The 20,971-nt window shown below is 43.5% G+C and overlaps 1 protein-coding gene across 1 annotated transcript in view; it reads right to left on the bottom strand.

Moving 5' to 3' along the window:
• Positions 1-20,971, bottom strand: part of LOC126260438 (cytochrome P450 3A41-like) — a 278,005-nt gene that overhangs the window by 29,190 nt on the left and 227,844 nt on the right. Inside the window, exon 4 of the mRNA XM_049957769.1 lies at positions 5,329-5,425. Within this exon, the coding sequence (XP_049813726.1) occupies positions 5,329-5,425 (97 nt within the window). The remainder of the gene's footprint in view (positions 1-5,328; positions 5,426-20,971) is intronic.

The following is a 20,971-nucleotide window of genomic DNA, read 5'->3' as shown; positions in this document are numbered from 1 at the left end:
GTCGGAGCGTGAGAGACAGCGCGCTGTAATCGAGGTTGAACTCTAAGAGTTCTTCCACTCATGGAGCATCCTCTCATTCAGAATGAAAGTGTCATACCACACACGGACGCCTTGGCTTCACTGTCATCGATCATCCTCCGTACGGTCCCGACTTGGCACGGTCTGACTTTTAGCGGCACGGTCTGACTTTCAGCCGTTTCCAAGATTTAAAGAGCATCTTAGATATAACTTAAAAATTGGTAGTAACGAAGCGGTGCAAGCATATCTGAGGTTTTGGCTCCGTCAACAAGTCTAACATTCTACAGTGACGATAAACAAATTGGTCACTCCTTGGAACAAATGTGTTCGCCGCCAGGATGGCTATGTCAAGAAAGAAATATGTGGACATGAAAAACGAAGATGTAGAATGTTAATAACGTTTGTTTCATTTAAAAAGCTTAAGAGTTTTCACATAAAAAATTGGAGGCATTACTCATAGATGTGGATGAAGGTACCCTGCACCGTACACCATGTGTTGGCTTGCGGTGTATGTACTTTTATGTATATATTTCTTGCCTCCCCGTCCGCACGTTGTCTTCACGTGATCAGAACTTTAAAAAAAAATCATCAGTTTGATCTATGACTTCATTGTTTATTTTTACTCTTTTCTGTTCGATTTATGTTTTATTTTAGTCTTATAATAAGTGACTGAGATCTGCATTGATCCACGCAGAAAGTAATACCGACTGGCTTTGCTATTTGGCTTAATTGCAATTTACAAGTGACGTGCAAACTGCTTTTTTCCGTTTGAAGACACGTTTTACAGTTTTCTTAGTACACAGCCCGTAAGCAAGTAGTGCGGATGCTGACACAGTAACATTCATTTCGTGTCCCTTAACGACCGAGAGAAAGTCTTTCTATTGGAGGATGATGATGATGTTTGGTTTGTGGGGCGCTCAACTGCGCGGTTTTTTATTGGATGCCACGTCGGCGAGTTGCGTGTCGTAACCTACCCCAGTTACTCAGCCGAGGGAAAGAGACCTACAGTGTAACGTGGAATCCGAACCAAGTGTCATTCCAGACGACACTTCACATCGTTAAGGAAGCATTTTTCTCTATTCTGTGCCATACTTAATTTCTTTAATTCTTCATGAACACTGATAAGAAATAATATCAAATTCCCAAAAAATGTCGCTACATTTGAATGGGACCAAGTATTAGATTTAAATTATTCCAGTACCCCCAAAAAGAAGTCAAATAAGTTTAAGAAGGTTTAAATTTTTACTGCAGAATTTTAGAATCTCGTTTCAAATATGTGTAAAAGAAAAAGGACGAGGAAACTTGAGGGGAATGGGAAACGGGCATCTGACAGGCTTCAACTTGCAGACAATATTTAGACGGGTCATAGAGTTGAAAACCTACTTTCCTGTTACTAATTACGGAAAAAGAGCCAGTACCTCTAACTTAATCAAAATAGAAAAATGACTGGAAAGGGTGAAATTTAACAAATTTCATTAGTTGTTCTAGTATGTCCTTGTTTATTGCTATGAAAATCTGCCACACAAAACGAAAACCTTCGCTTACTGGCTTCTTTTTTAATGTCTTATATTAAATAAGTTACCGTTTGGATTACGCTGTGTACTTAATTTTTTTTGTTCGGGAGTTTCAGAGACTTAACAATGATTACCAAATTTATTTTCACCATAAACCCTTTACTTGTATACTGTTCATATTGCACGCGACTTAAATGGAGTAGTGGAGTGAAAGAGGTAACATATCTATGTAATAAAATATATGAAAAAGGTGTTGGCCGGATGACTTTCTCTTGGCAATACTGATACCGACTGAAAAGAAAAAAGGAATGCCAAGAAATGTAAGTATTTTAGAACTATAAGTTTTATTTCTCATGGAAAAGTTTTATTAAGAGTGATAAATGGAAGACATCCCGGAAGACTGGAAAAGGTGTTGCTGAGGAACAGCATGGATTTAGAAGAGGGAAAGGCACAACAGAAGCAAATGGACTGCTGAGAATTATAGATGAGAGATACATTGAAAGAGGAAGAGAAGTTTGTACTGTTTTCATTGACTTGAAGAAAGCTGATTCCAGGAGTCCTGACCCATTCCTCACAAGCGGCTTCTAATCAAATTGTGCGCCTATGGAATATCATTGCAGTTGTGCGACTGAACTCGTGATTTTCTCTCAGAAAAGTGACAGTTCGTAGTAACTGACGGGAAGAACGTGTGAAACAGAATTAATATCAGGGGTTCCCATAGGAAGTGTTACATGTCATAAGCTGTTCTTAATCTGTATAATGATTTAGGAGACAAGACAGCCCTCTTGTATTGCTTGTAGGTGACGCTGTCGTCTACCGTCTAGAAAACTCACCATAAAAACAAAACTAATTACAAAATCATTTATACAACGTATCTGCGTGGTGTAAAATATGAAAATTAATCGTGAGCAATGAAAAGTGAGAGTTGATCCACATGAATCTTAAAGAAATTCCATTAAATTTTGTTTACACAAGAATTTAAAAGTTGTCGATTCACCGAAATGTTTAGGGATTACAATTATGAACAAGTTAAATTGGAACCATCATAATGAAAATATTGTGGAGAAGCGAATCAAAAGAGTTTATTGGCGGATCACTTACAAGATCCAACAGATCTGCTACCGCATTTGTCCGTCTCTTCATGACTAGTGCGCGGTATGGGCTCCGTACCGGATAGGATTGACGGAGCACAATGACAAAATTCAAAGAAGGGCAGCTCGCTTTTTACTGTGGCAAAATGGCGGAGTTTGTCGTGGAGATGATAAGCGAGTTTCGTTTGGGCAGTCATTAAAAGAAGAGCGTTTTTCGTTGCGGCGAGATCTTTTCACAAAATTACAGTCACCAACTTTCTCCACCGAAAGCCAAAATATTTTGGTTTTATAATCCCTCTACCAAACACTGAAGTGTAAATTGCAGAGCCACCATCTACATGTAGATGAGGCGATGCATCCAACTAGAGAATAAAGCATCTTTCCAGCGGTTGATGCAGGTATTCGAGTTAGGAGGATGTTTACGTGGCATTAACTGGAGAACTGATACACCTACCATAGCCTTCCACGGGCGAACGAAATATCTGATCGTGTGCAGCCGTTTTTTCACTTGTCCAAGTGACTTACACCTTCAGTAAGACAATTTACCACCTCATCGTCCCAGGAATGCGTCAGACCTGTTTGGGGAACACCCCACAGATATGCGAGTTCTTATTTAGTCCAAGGTCACATGCAACCGATCCTATCTGGAACTGCATAGAGGGAGATGTGTCCACATTGGTCCCACTCTGAAAAATTTCCGTGAGGTGTAAGCGGCAGTGGAGTGGTCATGAATCAAGTGTCTGGTTGAGTACGCGCAACGATGCGTAGATGTCTTTATCAGAATGAAATAGAAACAAGAGTGACTGGGGGGGGGGGGGGGGGGAGGGCGGAATGGTAGGGAACCAACGCTACGCTACTATACTCTTACGGCCAAAAAAGACCTCTGATAACCAACAGCATTGTTGCCAGCTTTTAGGGGCGTTGCCACAGAAATGTTAACAATTGTGCGTTAGTGGAAGACGTGCGAAGCAGCCGCGCTGTCTGGTATCTTTTCTCGCCGTACAGACTATGGGTATGTCTCTCTTTTCCATAGTTCCTACTAAGTGTAGCGTGTAATGGCTCTGAGCACTATGGGACTTAACATCTGTGGTCATCAGTCCCCTAGAACTACTTAAACCTAACTAACCTAAGGACATCACACACATCCATGCCCAAGGCAGGATTCGAACCTGCGACTGTAGCGGTCACGCGGTTCCAGACTGAAGCGCCTAGAACCGCACGGCCACACCGTGTAGTGTGTAATGACTAGAAGAAAACAAAGAGGGTGGAACTGTGTTTGTTCAGTTATGTTCCACTTTTTCCGCGAGTGCAGTAAAAAGGGTAAAATTGCTAGGTATATGCTACCATTGCTCCAGGCCACTACACAGTCAGTCACTGATAAAAATAAAGTTTCTCTTTCCAAATCGGATTAGACAGTGTAATGCATATGTGCGAGATAGTGTAATGTATATGTGCCTTCCCTTCACGTGTTTAAGCCAAGTATTATGCATGTTTATGCGATCGGGATTGCTCAGTACCAGCCACGCTACATGTACATTTAACAATTAAGCATCAGCAAAGATCATTAGAGACGAAATCATAGGAGGCAATGTTGTGCAACCTTAGTAGGGACAAGATCCGACTATTCGGGAGTAGGATCTTACAATCTGAGACAGTGTTACGAGACAAACTTCCGTCACAATGTCCGCAAACATGACGTCAGGTCCGCCTAGCAACAGTGATCTGAACGCCCATTGGCTGAAAGTTTGGATATATATGAAACGAGAAAAGTGTCCTTACTGGCTGAGGGAGAAAGGTGGGGTGGTCTCTCTAGTCCTTCGGGAAGACAGGGCGAGTTAGTCGCGAGGAGCCACTCAAAACGCAGGGTCGAGTAACCGGGGCGGCTCTAAAAGAACGGTCGCGAGTGCATATTTCAGCGGTTAAACAAGATATAAAGTGAAGTTATTAGTTATCAGAACGCCACGTGTCGTGGGCAGTGTCTGTCATTAAGTAAAGTCAGAAAACTGTGTTAATATGTATAAAGGGTCGAATATAACGGCGTAGTCCAAAGCCGCCATATTGCAAATGCTGATTCTGTGACGTGTGTGACAAAGCAATATCTGTATTAAAACAAGTATAGTACAAACTTTGTTGACAATTAATAACTGGCATCCCTAAACACTCCAATTCAGCAGGATCACCACCTACATGGAACTTGGCGACTGAGCGCTACTACTGTGTGACGAGGGACTTAACCGAAGCAGCAAGACATCAGGTTAGTGATGCCGCCCAGATAAGTACTTCCTTCTCGCTACAATGCCACTGAGGGTGTTGTAACAGGCAGTACACTGCAGCAGAAAATTAAATAACTTGCGAACTGCGAACAGCAGCACGCATCGCAAGAGCCGCCAACACCTAAAGTGCAATTGTACGTAACCATTTAAACGTGTTCTAACTTTAGCATTGTGGGTAGGGGCATTAACTGTACTGTTACTGCCGTAGACAGACGTATTTGGTATGTGAGAATAGCAATCAAGGAAGCAAAATCACCCCCCCCCCCCCATTCCCCCCCCCCACACACACACACTCTCTCTCTCTCTCTCTCTCTCCCTCTCTCTCTCTCTCTCTCTCTCTCTCTCTCTCTCTCTCTCTTTCTCTCTCTATGCTGAAAGAGGAACCAGCTAAAAAAAAATAAGTGTGCCCGGGGAAGAGGGCTGAGTACTCACCCTTCGCGAGCGGAAATGGTCTCGCTCCTTGTCCAGAACGGCTTTGGCCAGATCGGCGTCCGCAACGATCAGGTTGGGCGTGCGACCATCGAACGTCCTGTAACACGTCAATTACCAACAGCGACGTTGAATATTAAACCAGTTAAAAAGAACACAACAAACAGTATTACAAATATTCGATCAATCAGATTACTCCAACCACGCAGAAAGAAGTCAATAAAACTGCCAAAACATTCTTCGCCTATAAAATTTAAGGAGAGGTCCCAGAGCGTAAAATTTCGATTTTTTTGTTTTTGTTGTATTTGAATAAAGTCGTCTACATCTACATGCCTACTCTGCAAATCACACTTAAATGCCTGGCAGAGGGTTCATCGAACCACCTTCACAATAAATTCCCTATTATTTCACTCTCGAACACCTGTACCTTTTGTGCGAGCTCTGATTTCCCTTATTTTATTATGATGATCGTTTCTCTGTAAGTAGATGGTCGTCAACAAAATATTTTCGTATTCGGAGGAGAAAGTTTTGATTGAAATTTCGTGAGAAGATTACGCCGCAACGAAAATACCTTTGCTTTAATGATTTCCACACCAAATCCTGTATCATGTCTGACACTCTCCCCCATTCCTCGATAGTACAGAACGTGCTGCCCTCCTCTGAACTTTCTCGATGTACTCCGTTAATACAATCTGGTAAAGATCCCACATCGCGCAGCAGTACTCCAAAAGAGGCAACCTTAGTTGTGGCAGTCTCTTCAGTACATCTGTTGCATCTTTTAAGTGTTCTTCCAATAACATGCAGTCTTTGGTTCACCTTTCCCAAAACATTTTATATGTATTCTTTCCAATTTAAGTTGTTCGTAATTGTAATTCCTATATATTTAGTTGAACTGACGGCCTTTAGATTTGATTGCTTTATCGTGTAATCGAAATTTAACGGATTCCTTTTAGAACTCAGGTGCATGACCTCACACTTTTCATAACATGGGGTCAGTAGTCAATTTTCGCAACATACAGATAGTTATCTGAACCGTTTTGCAATTGGTTTTGATCTTCTGATGGCTTTACTTGGCGATAAACGACAGCATCATCTGCAAAAAACCTAAGACGTCTGCTCGGATTGTCTCCTAAATCGTTTCTATAGATGAGGAACAGCAGGCAGCCTGTAACACTACCTTGGAGAATGTTAGAAATCACTACTATTGTACTCGATGCCTTTCCGTCAAATACTAGGAACTGTGACCTCTCTGGCAGGGAATCAGGAATCCAGTCGCATAACAGACGATATTCCACAAGCATGCAGTTTGATCACTGCGCAACACAGAACTTAATTTTTGCAATAGTTTTGTCGATATGTCATTTACAACACCATAGGAAGTCTGCTGTCACGCCTGGATATCTACTTTCGCGTATTGGTGAAAGCACTTCAATGCTAAGTAGTCACCTGGTTGCGATAAGGCGATCGAAACAGTGCAGAATGACCCCCTACCAAAGAACAAGAATTTAAGAATTGAAATGTGTCAAGTGTGTTGAAGAAAGTATGAGGAAACCGCAGAGACGTGAATTGCGAGGAAGCTGGAAGAGGGACTTGCAATCATTAGATGCAAATATATTCCACAAACTGCAATAAGACAAACTGCCTACAGGCGTATTACCAACCTGCAGTTCAAAGGTATCAGTGACACAAGAATTCCACGAGTCACATTTACGTAATTTTTCTTCTAAGGATCCTTCATTTAGTCGCACGTTACCCGAGCATGTCTTTCACACTTTCATTTGGGTTGTACCATTTTTTCGCGATACTACTTTGTTCTTTCTCCATTGTGGTGCTAACTCGATAAGGACTCCAACGCTGGAGCAATGGCCACACTAGCGTCTTGTGGGTAAGTTACTTTACAGAGGCACTACACTTCCCCAGAAACGTCCAAGGATTCTTAAGTTTTCTGTTCGCCTTCCCTAACACTGATTTAACGTGCGTAATATGTTCACCACCATGTTTTAATCGGATACCATTGGGTCCTGTGTCTTGCATTTATCGGCATTTAAATATACCAGCCATTCATTACACGAAGTGGAAGTTGAAAGCAAGCTTCCTTTCACACGACTGGTTTTTTACAAATTAACAGGAAAAAGAATAATGGCAAAGAGCGGCAAAGAGCATATTTTGCAAAAACTATGAATTTAAAACAATGACTTTTAGTCATGGACCACTTTACTTTTTTGTAAATTTACAAGGTTTAATATTAAATTATGGAATAAATGTGTCTTGAAACTGAGCTTTTGTAAAAATTTTGTAAATGAACAACAGCTCATACTCAGCTACTGTAAGAAAAAATATACATAAATAATTATTAAATTTAAGCACTGTGCTATTCATTCGTCTCTTGAACTGTGATATTTGCAGTTGCACAGGAACAAATCTTGTACGAATAAAAAGACTGTAAAATGGTTCGCTTAGTATCAATTCGAGGAGGATGGAGGAGGGGAGGAGGAGGGGATTAGAGTTTAACGTACCGTCGACAACTAGGTCATTAGAGACGGAACACACGCTCAGATTAGGGAAGACAGGGAAGGAAATCAGCCGTGCCCATTCAAAGGAACCATTGCGACATTTGCCTGAAGCGATTTAGGGAAATCTCGGAAAACCTAAATCAGGACGACCGGACGTGATTTGAACCGCCATTTCGATACAGTAATATAAATTCGACGGAAGTCGTAATAATGATCTATGGAACATTGACTAACTAACTACGCATCTAACTGTCATAGTTTACCAAGTTTCGAACACACTGATGAGTCAAAACTTATGACGATCTGCTTAGTAGCGTGTTGGGTGACGGCGTATCCGGACGCTACCATCGACCTGGCGTTAATCTCGATCAAAGGTCACAGGGGCATCCGCAGCTAAACAAGGCACAGTTTCAGGAACGCTATATCGTCCAGGGTATCGCACACAGACTTCATACGACGACTTGAAAGGACGATGCGGCTGAGGTGGGACGAGAAATCGAGCTGACGAACGAACGAAAGACAAAAGGAAACACTGCAGAGCGATACATCCTGTGATCCCGTCAGCGCATAGGTATATGAAGCACTCGGTCTCAAGTCGAGTTTATACAACCACTCCACGAGTGAAATTCAATCATGGTCGTTTTAAAGAAGAGTTACGTCGCCAGGGGCTGATCGACAACACTTTGTACTTCTGGAGGACAAGAAGACATGAACCATAGAAAATTAGGATTCCCGAAAGAAAAAAAAAAAAAAGAGAGAGAGAGATCGTACACTAAATCAACTGAGAGCTGAGGGCTACAAAGGCCGGCACCGCGTTGCTATTCGTTAAGCAACGACAGACGTTAGTATCTGTAGCCTCGTATACACAGCTCCAAAGAATTATGACTACCCATGTAACAGCACCCTAAAAATCTGCATCTGTGTGTACGGCAGGGAGCAGGAAAACGCTGGCAACACTATACCATACGTGGGAGCGTCCACTCTGAGGAGGGGCAGAGCATAAGCAAAGAATTATGTAGCCTGGAGTTGGATCCCTGTTACCCAATACACAGCAAGACAAATCGGATACACAAAATGAAGTGTATTTTAACTTTTTAAGTTAAAAATAACACACCTTTTGTTGCAATTGACTTTAATTTAAATATCATACATCGATAAGGGTAGTGTATACTAAGGTGACAAAAGTCATGGGATACCTCGTAATATCTTATCGGACCTCCTTTTACCCGGCATACTTCAGCAACTCTCGACGCGGCATAGACTGAACAAGTCATTGCAAGTCCGCAGCAGAAACACTGAGCCACGTTGCTTCTATAACCAGCCATAATTCGGAAGGTGTTCCCGGTGCAGAAGAATAGAAAAACTGATAGAAGCAGACCAGGAGAAGATCAGTTTGGATTCCAGAGAAGTGTAGAACACACGAGGCAATACCGACCCTACGACTTATCTTAGAAGATAGCTTAAGGAAAGGCAAACGTACATTCATAACATTTTTGTAGTTAGAAAAAACTTTTGATAATGTTGACTGGAATACTCTTTCTAATTCCGAAAAGACACGGAACGAAACGCTATTTCCAACTTGCACAGAAACCAGACAGCAGTTGTAAGTGTACAAGAGCGTTATAGGGAAGCAGTGGTTGAGAAGGGAGTGAGACAGGTTTGTAGCCTATCATTGATATTATTCAGTCTGTACATTGAGCAATCAGTAAACGAAACCAAAGAAAATTTGTAGTAGGAATTAAAGTTCAGGGAGAAGAAATAAAAACTTTGAAGTTTGCCGATGACACTGTAATTTGTTAGAGAAAGCAATGGTCTTGGAAGAGCAGTTGAACGGAATGGTTAGTGTCCTGAAAGGACGATATAAGATGAACATCAAGAAAAGCAAAACAAGGAGTGTAGTTGCTGTGATGCTACGGGAAATAAATTGGGAAACGAGAGTAGATGAATTTTGCTATTTGGGCAACAAAGTAACTGGTGATGGCCGACGTACAGAGGATATAAAATGCAGACTGGCAATGGCAAGAAAAGGATTTCTGTAGAAGAGAAATTTGTTAACATCGACTAAAAATTTCAGTGTTTGGAAGTCTTTTTATGAAAGTGATTGTCTGGAGTGTAGCCATGTATGGAAATGAAACATGGACGGTAAACACGTTAAACAAAAAGAGAATAGAAGCTTTCGAAATGTGGTGCTACAGAAGAATGCTAAATATTAGATGGGTCGATCACGTAACTAATGAGGAGGTACTGAATAGAATTGGGGGAACAGGGAATTTGTTGCAAGACTTGACCAAAAGAAGGGAGGGGTTGATAGTATTGGAAGGAAGTGTGGAAGGTAAAAATCGTAGAGGCCGACTAAGACATGAATACTGTAAGCAGATTCAGAAGGATGTAGGCTGCAGTGCTTATTCCGAGATGAAGACACTCGCACAAGATAGAGTAACATGAAGAGCTGCATCGAACCAGTCTTCGGACTGGAGATCACAATAACAGCAGCAAGATAGAGGCAGCATGGCTCAATATTTCTGCAGTGGACTCAAGCAGCTTGTTGTGTCCATGCCACGTCTAGCTGCTGCACTACGCCGGAACGAAGGTGACCCTACACGATATCCAATGGCTTTCGTCACCTCAATGTACAATAGGGAGAGACTTCAATCTGCCAGCTACAGAACGAGAGACTCGTGTGATCAAATCTGGTGACAGAGACAGGGATTCGGATGACATTATTCTAAATGTTGTGTCCAAAAGTTACTTCGATCTAATACTTAAAGAACCATCTCGTGAGAGTAACGGTTTTGACGTCCAAGCAACAAGCTGACCTGAAAACTTTCGGAATAGTTAACGCAGAGGAGGGCATCAGTTATCGTAACACACTGACAGCATCTATGACTACATGTGTTTTAATGAAAAGTAGGGAATTTTTTGCTTACAGAGACTGACAGGATACAGCCTGCAAAATTTCTGAGTAGTCAACATCAAATATTCAGCTCTGACAACGAAGGTGTGAAGCACAAATAGAAAAAGTTTTAAGGGGTGGGAAAAGATGTTTTGGTCTTACGTAAAATCAATAAGCGGATCGATATCATCTATTCAGTCACTCAGTTCCCTACTGGCACCGAAACGAAAAAGGACAGGAAGAAGACCGAAATATTGCATTCGGTTTCACCACGGAAGATCTACCAGGATCCTTTTCGATTATAGCACGAACGCCGAAATGCCAGATATTGAATAACTGATCGTGGAATAAAAAAAGCAACTACACTCGGTTAGTATTGGAAAGCATTTGGACCAGCTGAGATACGTGTAAGATTGTACAGTGATTATGCAATAGAGCTTTCTCCCCTTCTAGCTGCACTTTATTATAGGCAGCAAAAGAGAGTATCTGGCGACTTGAAAAAAACGCACGTCACAGCCTCTTTAAGAAGAGTCGTAGGAGAGATGCACATAATTATACGCCTCTATCGAGGAAGTCAATCAGTTGTACAATTATGGAACGCTCGTATCATGACGTTCCTGGAGAAAGAAAACCTTCAGTATAAAAATCAACATGGCTTCCGTATACAGAGATCTTGCGAAACTCAAGTCGCTCTGTTCCTGCACGACATCCAGAGCGCTGTAGACACCGGTGCTCAGGTTGATGCCGTGTTTCTTCACTTCAGGAAGGTATCTGACTCAATCACGCACTATCACTTTGTGAAGAAAAACACAACCTTCCGCCTTATCGGACCAGCTCTATAACTTCTTTGCCGAGAAATCTGAATATGTCGCTCTTAATGCCAGAAAATCGACAGATGTAAACGTACCTCCACAAGTACCCCAAGGAATTATGATCGGACCGTTACTGTTTCCGATATACACTGACGCGCCATAGAAACTGGTATAGGTATGCGTATTCAAATACAGGGATATGTAAACAGGCAGAATACGACGTTGTGGTCGGCAATGCCTACACTATGTGGTCAAAAGTATCCGGACACCTGGCTGAAAATGACGTACAAGTTAATGGCGCCCTCCATCAGTAATGTTGGAATGCAATATAGTGTTGTCCCACCCTCAGCCTTGATTACAGCTTCCACTCCCGCATGCATACATTCAGTCAGGTGCTAGAACGTTTCTTGGGCAATGGCAGCCCATTCTTCACGGAGTGCTGCACTGAGGAGAGGTATCGATGTCGGTCAGTGAGCCCTGGTACGAAGTCCCAAAACATCGCAAAGGTGTTCTATAAGATTCAGGTCAGGACGCTGTGCAGACCATTCAATTGCAGGGATGTTATTGTCGGGTGACTACTCCGCCACCACCGAATCCGAATTTTACTGTTGGCACTACACACGCTGACAGATGACGTTCACCGGGCATTCGCCATACCCACACCCTGCCATCGGATCGCCACATTGTGTACCGTGATTAGTCACTCCACCCAACGTTTTTCCACTGTTCAATTGTCCAGCGTTCACGCGCCTTAGATCAGGACAGACGTCGTTTGGCGTTTACCGTCGTGATGGGTGTCTAATGAGCAGCCGTTCGACCATGAAATCCAAGTTTTCTCACCTTCCACCTAATTATCATAGTACTTGCAGTGGACCCTGATGCAGTTTGGAATTTCTGTGTGATGGTCTGGATGGATGTGTGCGACCCTCTTCAACTGTCGGCGGTCTCTGTCAGTCAACAGACGAGGTTGGCCTGTACGCTTTTGTGCTGTACGTGTCCGTCCACGTTTCCACTTCACTATCACAACTGAAACAGTGGAACTTGGGATGTTTAGGAGTGTGGAAATCTCGCGTACAGACGTATGACACAAGTGACACCCTATCACCTTACCACGTTCGAAGTCCCATTCTGCTCTCTCACGATGTTTAATGACTACTTAGGTCGCTGATATGGAGTACCTGCTAGTAGGTGGTAGCAAAATGCACCTAATGTGAAAAACGTATGTTTTTTTGGGGTGTCCGGATACTTTCGATCACATAGTGTATATAAGACAAAATGTGTCTGAGGCAGTTGTTAGATCGGTTACCGCCGTTACAATGGCAGGTTATCAAGATTCAAGTGAGTTCGAACGTCGTGCTATAGTCGGCGCTCGAGCGATCGGACGCAGCATCTCTGAGGTAGCGACGGAGTGGCGATTTTGCCATACGACCATTTCAGGAGAGTACCGTGAATATCAGTAATCCGGTAAAAAATCAAATCTCCGACATTGCTGCCCCTGGAAGAAGATCCCGCAAGAACGGGACCAACGACTGAAGAGAATCGTTCAGCGCGCCGTAAGTGCAACCCTTCTGCAAATTGCTGCATATTTCAAAACAGGTCCGTCAACAATTTTCAGGGTGCGAGCCATTGAAAAAAAAATCATCGGTATGTTCTTTCGGAACCGAGGGCCCATTCGTGAACCCTTGATGACTGCACGAAACAATGCTTTACGCATCGCCAGGACCCGTCAACACCGACATTGGACTGTTGATGACTGAAACTTGTTAGCTGGTCGGGCGAGTCTCGTTTCAAATTGTATCGAGCGGATCAACGTGTACGGGTATGGAGACAACCTCATGAATCCATGTACCCTGCATGTCATCAGGGGCTGTTCAAGCTGGTGGAGGCTCTGTATTGGTGTGGGGCACGTGCACTTGGAGTGATATGGGACCCCTGATACGTCTAGATAAGGCACTGACAGGCGACACGTCCGTAAGCATCGTGTTTGATCATCTGCATGCATTCATGTCCATTATACACTCCGACGGACTCGGGTAATTCCAGCAAGACAATGCGGCGCCCCTCACGTCCAGAATTGCTACAGAGTGATTCCAGGAACACTCTTCTGAGTTTAAACATGCGTCGCGCGGGGTAGCCGCGAGGCTTCGCCCGTCAAAGGTTCGAATCCTCCCTCGGGCATGGGTGTGTGTGTGTGTGTGTGTCGTCCTTAGCGTTAGTTTAAGTTAGATTAAGTAGTGTGTAAGCTTAGTGACCGATGACATCAGCAGTTTGGTCCCATAAGACGTTACCACGAATTTACAAATTGCGGTTCAGGAGAGATCTACGCCCCCTCGAACTCTTACGGATTTATGGACAGCCCTGTAGACTTATGGTGTGAATTCCCTGCAGAACTACTTGAGACATTAGTCGAGGCCATGCCACGCCGTGTTTCGGCGTTTCTGCGTTTTCGCGGGAGTCCTGCAAAATATTAAGCAGCTGTACCAGTTTGACTCTTTAGTGACTACAAGCACTAGGAAAGCCGGCTGCTAGACAAATTCACAGGAAACGTAATTCGTCCATGAAAGAAGTGATTTAAAAAATGCTTGTTCGACAGATTCTTGAGCATTGTTTCTCATTCTTGGACTCCTATAAGGTAAGACTGATAGAAGAGATAGAGAAAATCCAAATAAGAGCGACTCGTTTCGTCAGGGGATCCTTTAGCCGGCGCGAGAGCGTTACGGAAATGCTCAACAAATTCCAGTGACGTTGCAAGAGAGGCTTTGCACATCACGGAGAGATTTACCATTGAAATTCCGAGACAGTACGTTCCAGAAAGAGTCCTACAAGATATTACTTAAGCCCACATACGTCTGACGTAACGACCAGGAGGATGAAATTCGAGCTAATACCGAGGTTTACCGATATTAATTGTTCTCACGTGCCATTCGTGATTGGGATAGGGTAGGGGGGATCGATATTGATGCTAGAAGTTCCCTCCACCATACAATATCAAATGGCTTTAGGAGTACCGATGTAGATGTTTTGTAATGAGCCGTGGAACTCCAACACCTTATCGGCTACACTTGGTTTCACCGTCCTTTAGCCACTTCCCACAGATGCTTACGATAGCAGCAAGCGAGCTGCCGACCAGCATCGCCGTTTCCGAGATGGTCGTTCCCAGCCGCCGAACCATAAGACTCTGGCTTCTGTCGAAGTCGCCTGTATCGGTGGGTCTCCTCATTTTCGGTTGGTATCCTTGCTGGAATGGGTCCCCATTCGTGTCTGCTGCAGCTGTATATTTGCCTTACCGCGTCACCTACAAGCACCGCCAAGCGGCTACGGTGGGTGGGGGTCTTAATGATTTGGCTTATCAAGCATACGTTAGTCTGGGCCAGGCTTCTACGTCGAGTGGGTGGTGCTGGTGATGATAGTTTCACTAACATCTGTGACCAGCGTTGTCAATTTTCAGCTTCTGTTACATCAGACAGACTATTGTGGACGTAGGGATCTTATTGACATGTCGAGTACGCTTGTTTGGCTTCGTTGTGTTTATACTTGATTATAAGGTCAAACAAATGGTACTGTAACGGTAGCATCTACGTAAGAGAGTTTACATTTAGCAACTTCGTCTTCCTGATATGGTCTTCCACACCGATGCCAAGACTCTCCAACTCCACGATTGTCAGTTGTGGATTCAGTCAGAACATGAGTGTTTTTGAAAAGTGTGACCTGACCATCTCTGCTGAACCAGTGTTTAAGCACTGCAGAATTTAGTTTGGTGGTTACCATTTTTTTTTTCATGCAAGGCTTCGAGCAGAAGGGAAACAGCGCAACATTCTCCACAGTCATTCCCCAAGAGTGGAGGGGGTGCGGTTGTTACGATACAGTGTGTTTATGAACTAATCATACAAAAGCAGCCTTTAATTGGGAAAAAGGTAAATAACTTATAGAAACGTTTGATACAGCACTCGATGCAAGTTCTATTTACAAATGTTCGATGTGGCAACATTTTATAATGCGACGGTTGTCACATCTGTAATGTTTCCTACTAAATCCTGTGAAGCAAGTCTTTAAGTATGCTGGCAACTGCTTGTGTCATCCGAGCATTATGCCGATTCAACTTTACCGCAGGTATTGAATGTTTCTTCATCACTGTACACAATTTTATTACGTAAATCATCTTCACTCTCGAATTTTGTTCAACATTTCTACACAAAACTCAGCTTGTTTTTATTTCTCACTTTCTCTTAAACCTTGCAACTGTTGGAAATTGCAGGTTTTGAATGACAGGCGTTTCCGTAATACCTTGCAAATTGCAACATTAAGCCTATTCAATTCTCTTTGATTTACGCAGACTACGATTGTAAGACAGCCGAACTTGTTCAATTGCTGCGTCAGAGACTGCTGACCCACCCTGACCCGGCATCGTATGTGATACACAGCCAGTTATGGTGAACAATTTAATAACAATTCGTTTCTGAGATGGCGGCTTGCGACACTTAGCTCTTAATTGTCCCTGAACTGCAGTGGCGATTTGCAACCGTAAAAAACACTCCGCAAGCTCTGCACCATTATACGACTCCATGATGACTGTTGGTATAACTCATTCGCGCATGCCACCTGGCAGGAACGTCGGCAACTAACAATGTTAGGCGGGAATGTAACTTGAAGATATACTGCATTCAGTGAGGTATCAAACATTTCTGTAAGATATTTAGCCTTTCCACAATTAAAGGCTACTTTTGTACAACTAATTTATAAACATCCTGTACTAAAATCTCTTTCCATTACATCTGCAAATCACTTCAAGGCAACTTTAAAAAGGATACCACTGCTTGTTCCCAGAACATCATCTCGGAGCGCATTCTGTGTCTCTAACGACACTGACATCGACGAGACATTAAACACCAGCCTCCTTTCCTTTCGTTGAACCTTCCAAGTTTGAACATACTTGGCGATCCTGTTTATAAGAAACCAGCGTGCATGAACCAACCTTTGCACGAGCTTCCAATTCCCTATACCAGTCAATAAACCTGGTGTCACACATATATCTGTCGTCTCACAGCTCGCGCTAACGTTGCATGTGAGCCTTAACATCCTGGGATATTAGACATACACTGCTGGCCACCGTAAATGCAACAGCAAGAAAGACAAGAGGTAGCACAACAAGATTTATTTTGTAGATAACATGTTGACCAAGTATCAAATGATTACGTTTACAGACGTCCGTGACATGTGGTTCCTGCCAGAATCAGTAGCCAGAGTAGCCGCCATTGTTGGAGATCACCGCTGCCACACGTCTCGGCATTGAGTCAAAGAGACGTTGGATGTGTTCCTGGGGTACAGCAGCCCAAGCAGCTTCAACACGTTGCCAAAGATCATCTGGTGTGGCAGCTGGGGATGTAATCTGGGTCACTCGTTGAGCAACCATGGACCACATGTTTTCTATCGGCGAAAGATCCGGAGAGCGAGCCGGTCAGGGAAGCAATTCAATCTGGTTATTGACGAAGAACCTTTGGACAATGCGTGCCACGTGTGGTCGCGCATTATCCTGTTGAAATATGGCTGTGGCCGAGCCCTGAAGGTAAGGAAGGACAACTGGCTCCAGCACCTCGGATATGTAGCGCCGGCTATTTAAAGTACCGGCAATGCGTACCAGGGGCGTGCGAGAGTAATATTCAATACCGCCCCATACCATAATACCCGGTGCAAGACCAGTGTGGCGGTGCATAATGCAGCTGTCCAGCATCCTCTCTCCACGGTGTCTCCACACTCGAATCCGACCATCGTGGTGCTGCAGACAGAAGCGTGCCTCGTCAGTAAAGACAACGTCATTCCATTCTACCGTCCACATCCGTCTGTCATCACACCATTGGCGACGGAGACGTCTGTGGTTCTGCGTCAATGGTAGACGAAGCAATGGACGTCTTGCGGACAGACTACTCTGCTGTAAACGGCGTCGAATGGTACGCGCAGACACTGGATGATGCGTTACAAACGCAATGTGCTGTGCTATGGTTCGGGATGTCACTGAGCGATCCGTCACTGCCATGCGCACAATTTGCCTATCAGCACGTGCAGTGGTGCACCGAGGTGAATGCGATCGACCACGTCGGTCCGTCGTACCCTCCTGCATCCAACGGTCACATATCCGCATTACAGTTGTTTGGTTTTGTCCAACACGACTAGCGATTTCTCTGTATGATAATCCACAATCTCGGTAAGCCACTATCCTTCCTCTGTCGAACTCGGATACTTGATCAAAAGATGTTCGCTGTTGTCTACGAGGCATAACTGATCGTCTTGTGAAACAACCACAAGGTAAACACACATGCCGAACGTACACTCGTCGAAATCGCCAAGCCTTAAATGGCGCTATGAGTTGGCGCCACAGGCGCGCGTGATGTGTGTCTGCGCTGAAATTCTAATCAGGTGCATATCTCATCGCTGCAAACCCATGGTGTAAATTTCACTTGATTCGGATGCTTCCTTCAGGGTGTTGCATTTACGGTGGCCAGCAGTGTATGAGCCAAGTTCTTATAAGAAATATTTTTGAAAGGGAGACGAGAACACTCACCAGAGCTCACGACGGGACGGCGCCTTTTCGTCGTCACCGATTTCGCCCACATTTATCGTATATGCACGGCTTGGCCAGAAAAAATGACAGTGACAGAGTGGGAGCTCCAGACGGCAAAGCTTTTATAAAGTAGCATCTCTGAGACGGGTCAGGCGAGTCATGAGCCATTTATGTTTGCGTAGTTTCCTGGCAACGAGTGGCGCAATGAAGTGAGTACAGGATGCTAATCTGAGGGTCGTGAATTCGAGACCCTATGCAAAAACTTTTCTAAATTTTATTTTAATTGACAGTTTCTATGTTGCACTGTAAGTAAACCGAAATAAAGCTCAATGTATTGTATACATGAATATTTTCATGCAAGGCATTAAAAAGAAAGGCAAAGGAAAATATGCGAGTGCAAATCAATTTGCACGAAGGATTCTACCTACATCCTCCACGAGCACTCTGCAAATAACTGTCCAAGCATGGATTGTAATTACAGCGTACAGGACTTCGTATTTTCTGAGTTTCAATTTGACCTTCGAGCACCCCTTGTTAGTTGCACGCTAACAATAGCTTCACTGTCAGGTACTATCGGCCTGTTGCACATTGGGGACAAGGCTAGTTACAGCCATGGAGCTCAATCGTTTGCTAACTTAATGTGAATTTATCGATAATACTGTGAGAACACAGTGCGAATATAGTTTTCCTTTAGAAACTTTAAAACACCATGTAACGCGTTATAGGCCAAAACGCAGCATTTTTATGCAGCGTTTTGGCCTATAACGCGTGAAAGATGCCTAGAAAATTACTGCTTCCCCTGTTTACAAGGTGAATATCACCCCAAAATGTGTAAGACATTAACCGTAGAAAAATAAAAGTATTTAATTTTATGTATGAAGTTCTCCTTCACACCTTACAATCCCTTCCTGGAAATTTATTTGCATTCCCACATTTACCTTTGCGTTACATTTTCATGCCCTTTACAAAAATATTAATAAATACCATATTCTGAGCACTAGTTTGGTTTATTTTCAGTGTGAGTAATGTAAAAACTGAAAAAAAAAGAAATTAAAAAAGCGATTCCACGGAGGGACACGACCTCACGCCCTTCTGATTACCATTCCGCACTCTTTCCACTGCGTCAACTACTGCCTACAAACTACACTAGCAAAAATAGTTCATGCCTCGGCCGACCTGCACCAAAAATGTTATTTCTTGTAAAAGCTCGGTCATCTGGAGCTCCCAGTTCTGTCACTTTCGTTTCTGGTCAAGTCTTCACCATTTGGACGAAATCAGTGATGACATTTAAGCGCGGACGCCTTGTCAGCCTATACCAAAAGGATCAGCGAATGATTTTCCACCTGGCAAAACATCCTCTCGTTTCATACCGAGATTTTCAAAGACAATCTACGAGATATTACTTAAAAATAAAGTTAAATTATTTTCAAAGTGCTACTCAATGAATGACTGAGATCGCACTAAAAACAAGGTTCATTCCTGGCATCAGGGGCGTGTCGGGAAAAAAATGGTTCAAATGGCTCTGAGCACTATGGGACATAAACTTCTGAGGTCATCAGTCCCCTAGAACTTAGAACTACTTAAACCTAACTAACCTAAGGACATTACACACATCCATGCCCGAGGCAGGATTCGAACCTGCGACCGTAGCGGTCGCGCGGTTCCAGACAGTAGAGCCTAGAACCGCTGGGCGTGTCGGATTATAGGCATTTGTAGAAAAGTATACTACAGAATCAGTGGGTGTTATGCTTACAGTTGAGTCTCAGAACTCTAAAAGATCACGCCGACATGGACAAACTTAACATCCTGTACTGCGCGGAACAGGCGTATTCCCTTCCCGGCCTTAATCGTGTCATGCATTTTAGCAACATTCAAACTCCAGTCAAATGTGACAACTCCTCTCTAACAAAACTGAGAGTATTGCGGGTTAATTTGGGTTTTCACTTTAATGTTACTTTTGGTTTATATATGATTTCGGTGCAAGCAGTTCGCTATGTTTACTCTTTTTCAATGGAGTTGTTGTCATTTGCAGAGAAAATAGTGCGTGTTGCGTATTAATCTGAGGTTTTTTCCTAACATATAGTGCCGAAAACCCGGGACGCACGTGTTAGCAGAAGATAAACAGGACCGGTTTTTGCTCTCGGGAGTGGAAGAGGTAGCAATAGTACCTTTAAGAAACACATAATGGAGGCAGTGAACAAAGCAAGCAGTGTATTAGCTACCTTATATCCTTTAATAAGCAGAAGATCGTCTCTAAATACGATAAACAGTCTCCTACTTTATAAATCGATAACACAACTAATCTTATTTTACGCCTGCCCCATATGGGGACATGCAGCGTCTACACATCTCAGCAAACTTCAGGTTGGCCGGCCGGAGTGGCCGAGCGGTACTAGGCGCTTGAGTCTGGAACCGCGCGACCGCTACGGTCGCAGGTTCGAATCCTGCCTCGGACATGGATGTGTGTGATGTCCTTAGGTTACTTGGGTTTAAGTAGTTCTAAGTTCTACGGGAATGATGACCTCAGATGTTAAATCCCATAGCGTTCAGAGCCATTTGAACCTAACTTCAGGTTGTCCAAAATATGACATTGCGAATAATATTAAATGCTCCATGGTTCGTTATCAAAATAAGACACTGCGAATAATGTTAACTGCTCCATGGTACTGATTACATTGATTCACAATGACTTACAAATTAAAAGTGATTCAGTGCAGATCCGCTCCATGTCTGAAAGTTTGACACCCAACTTGCTTACTCATCCATCACACCCATTCGTCAATTATGCAGGTGTGATATCAACGACCCCTCCGTAGCAGCGCGGCTGACTGCAATGCGGAAGTTCCGGGTTCGATTTCCGATATTGCCAGCG

Source organism: Schistocerca nitens, chromosome 1 (genome assembly GCF_023898315.1).
Source record: "Schistocerca nitens isolate TAMUIC-IGC-003100 chromosome 1, iqSchNite1.1, whole genome shotgun sequence".
NCBI classification, from domain to species: Eukaryota; Metazoa; Arthropoda; class Insecta; order Orthoptera; family Acrididae; genus Schistocerca; species Schistocerca nitens.
This window is presented reverse-complemented; position numbering and strand designations above follow the sequence as displayed.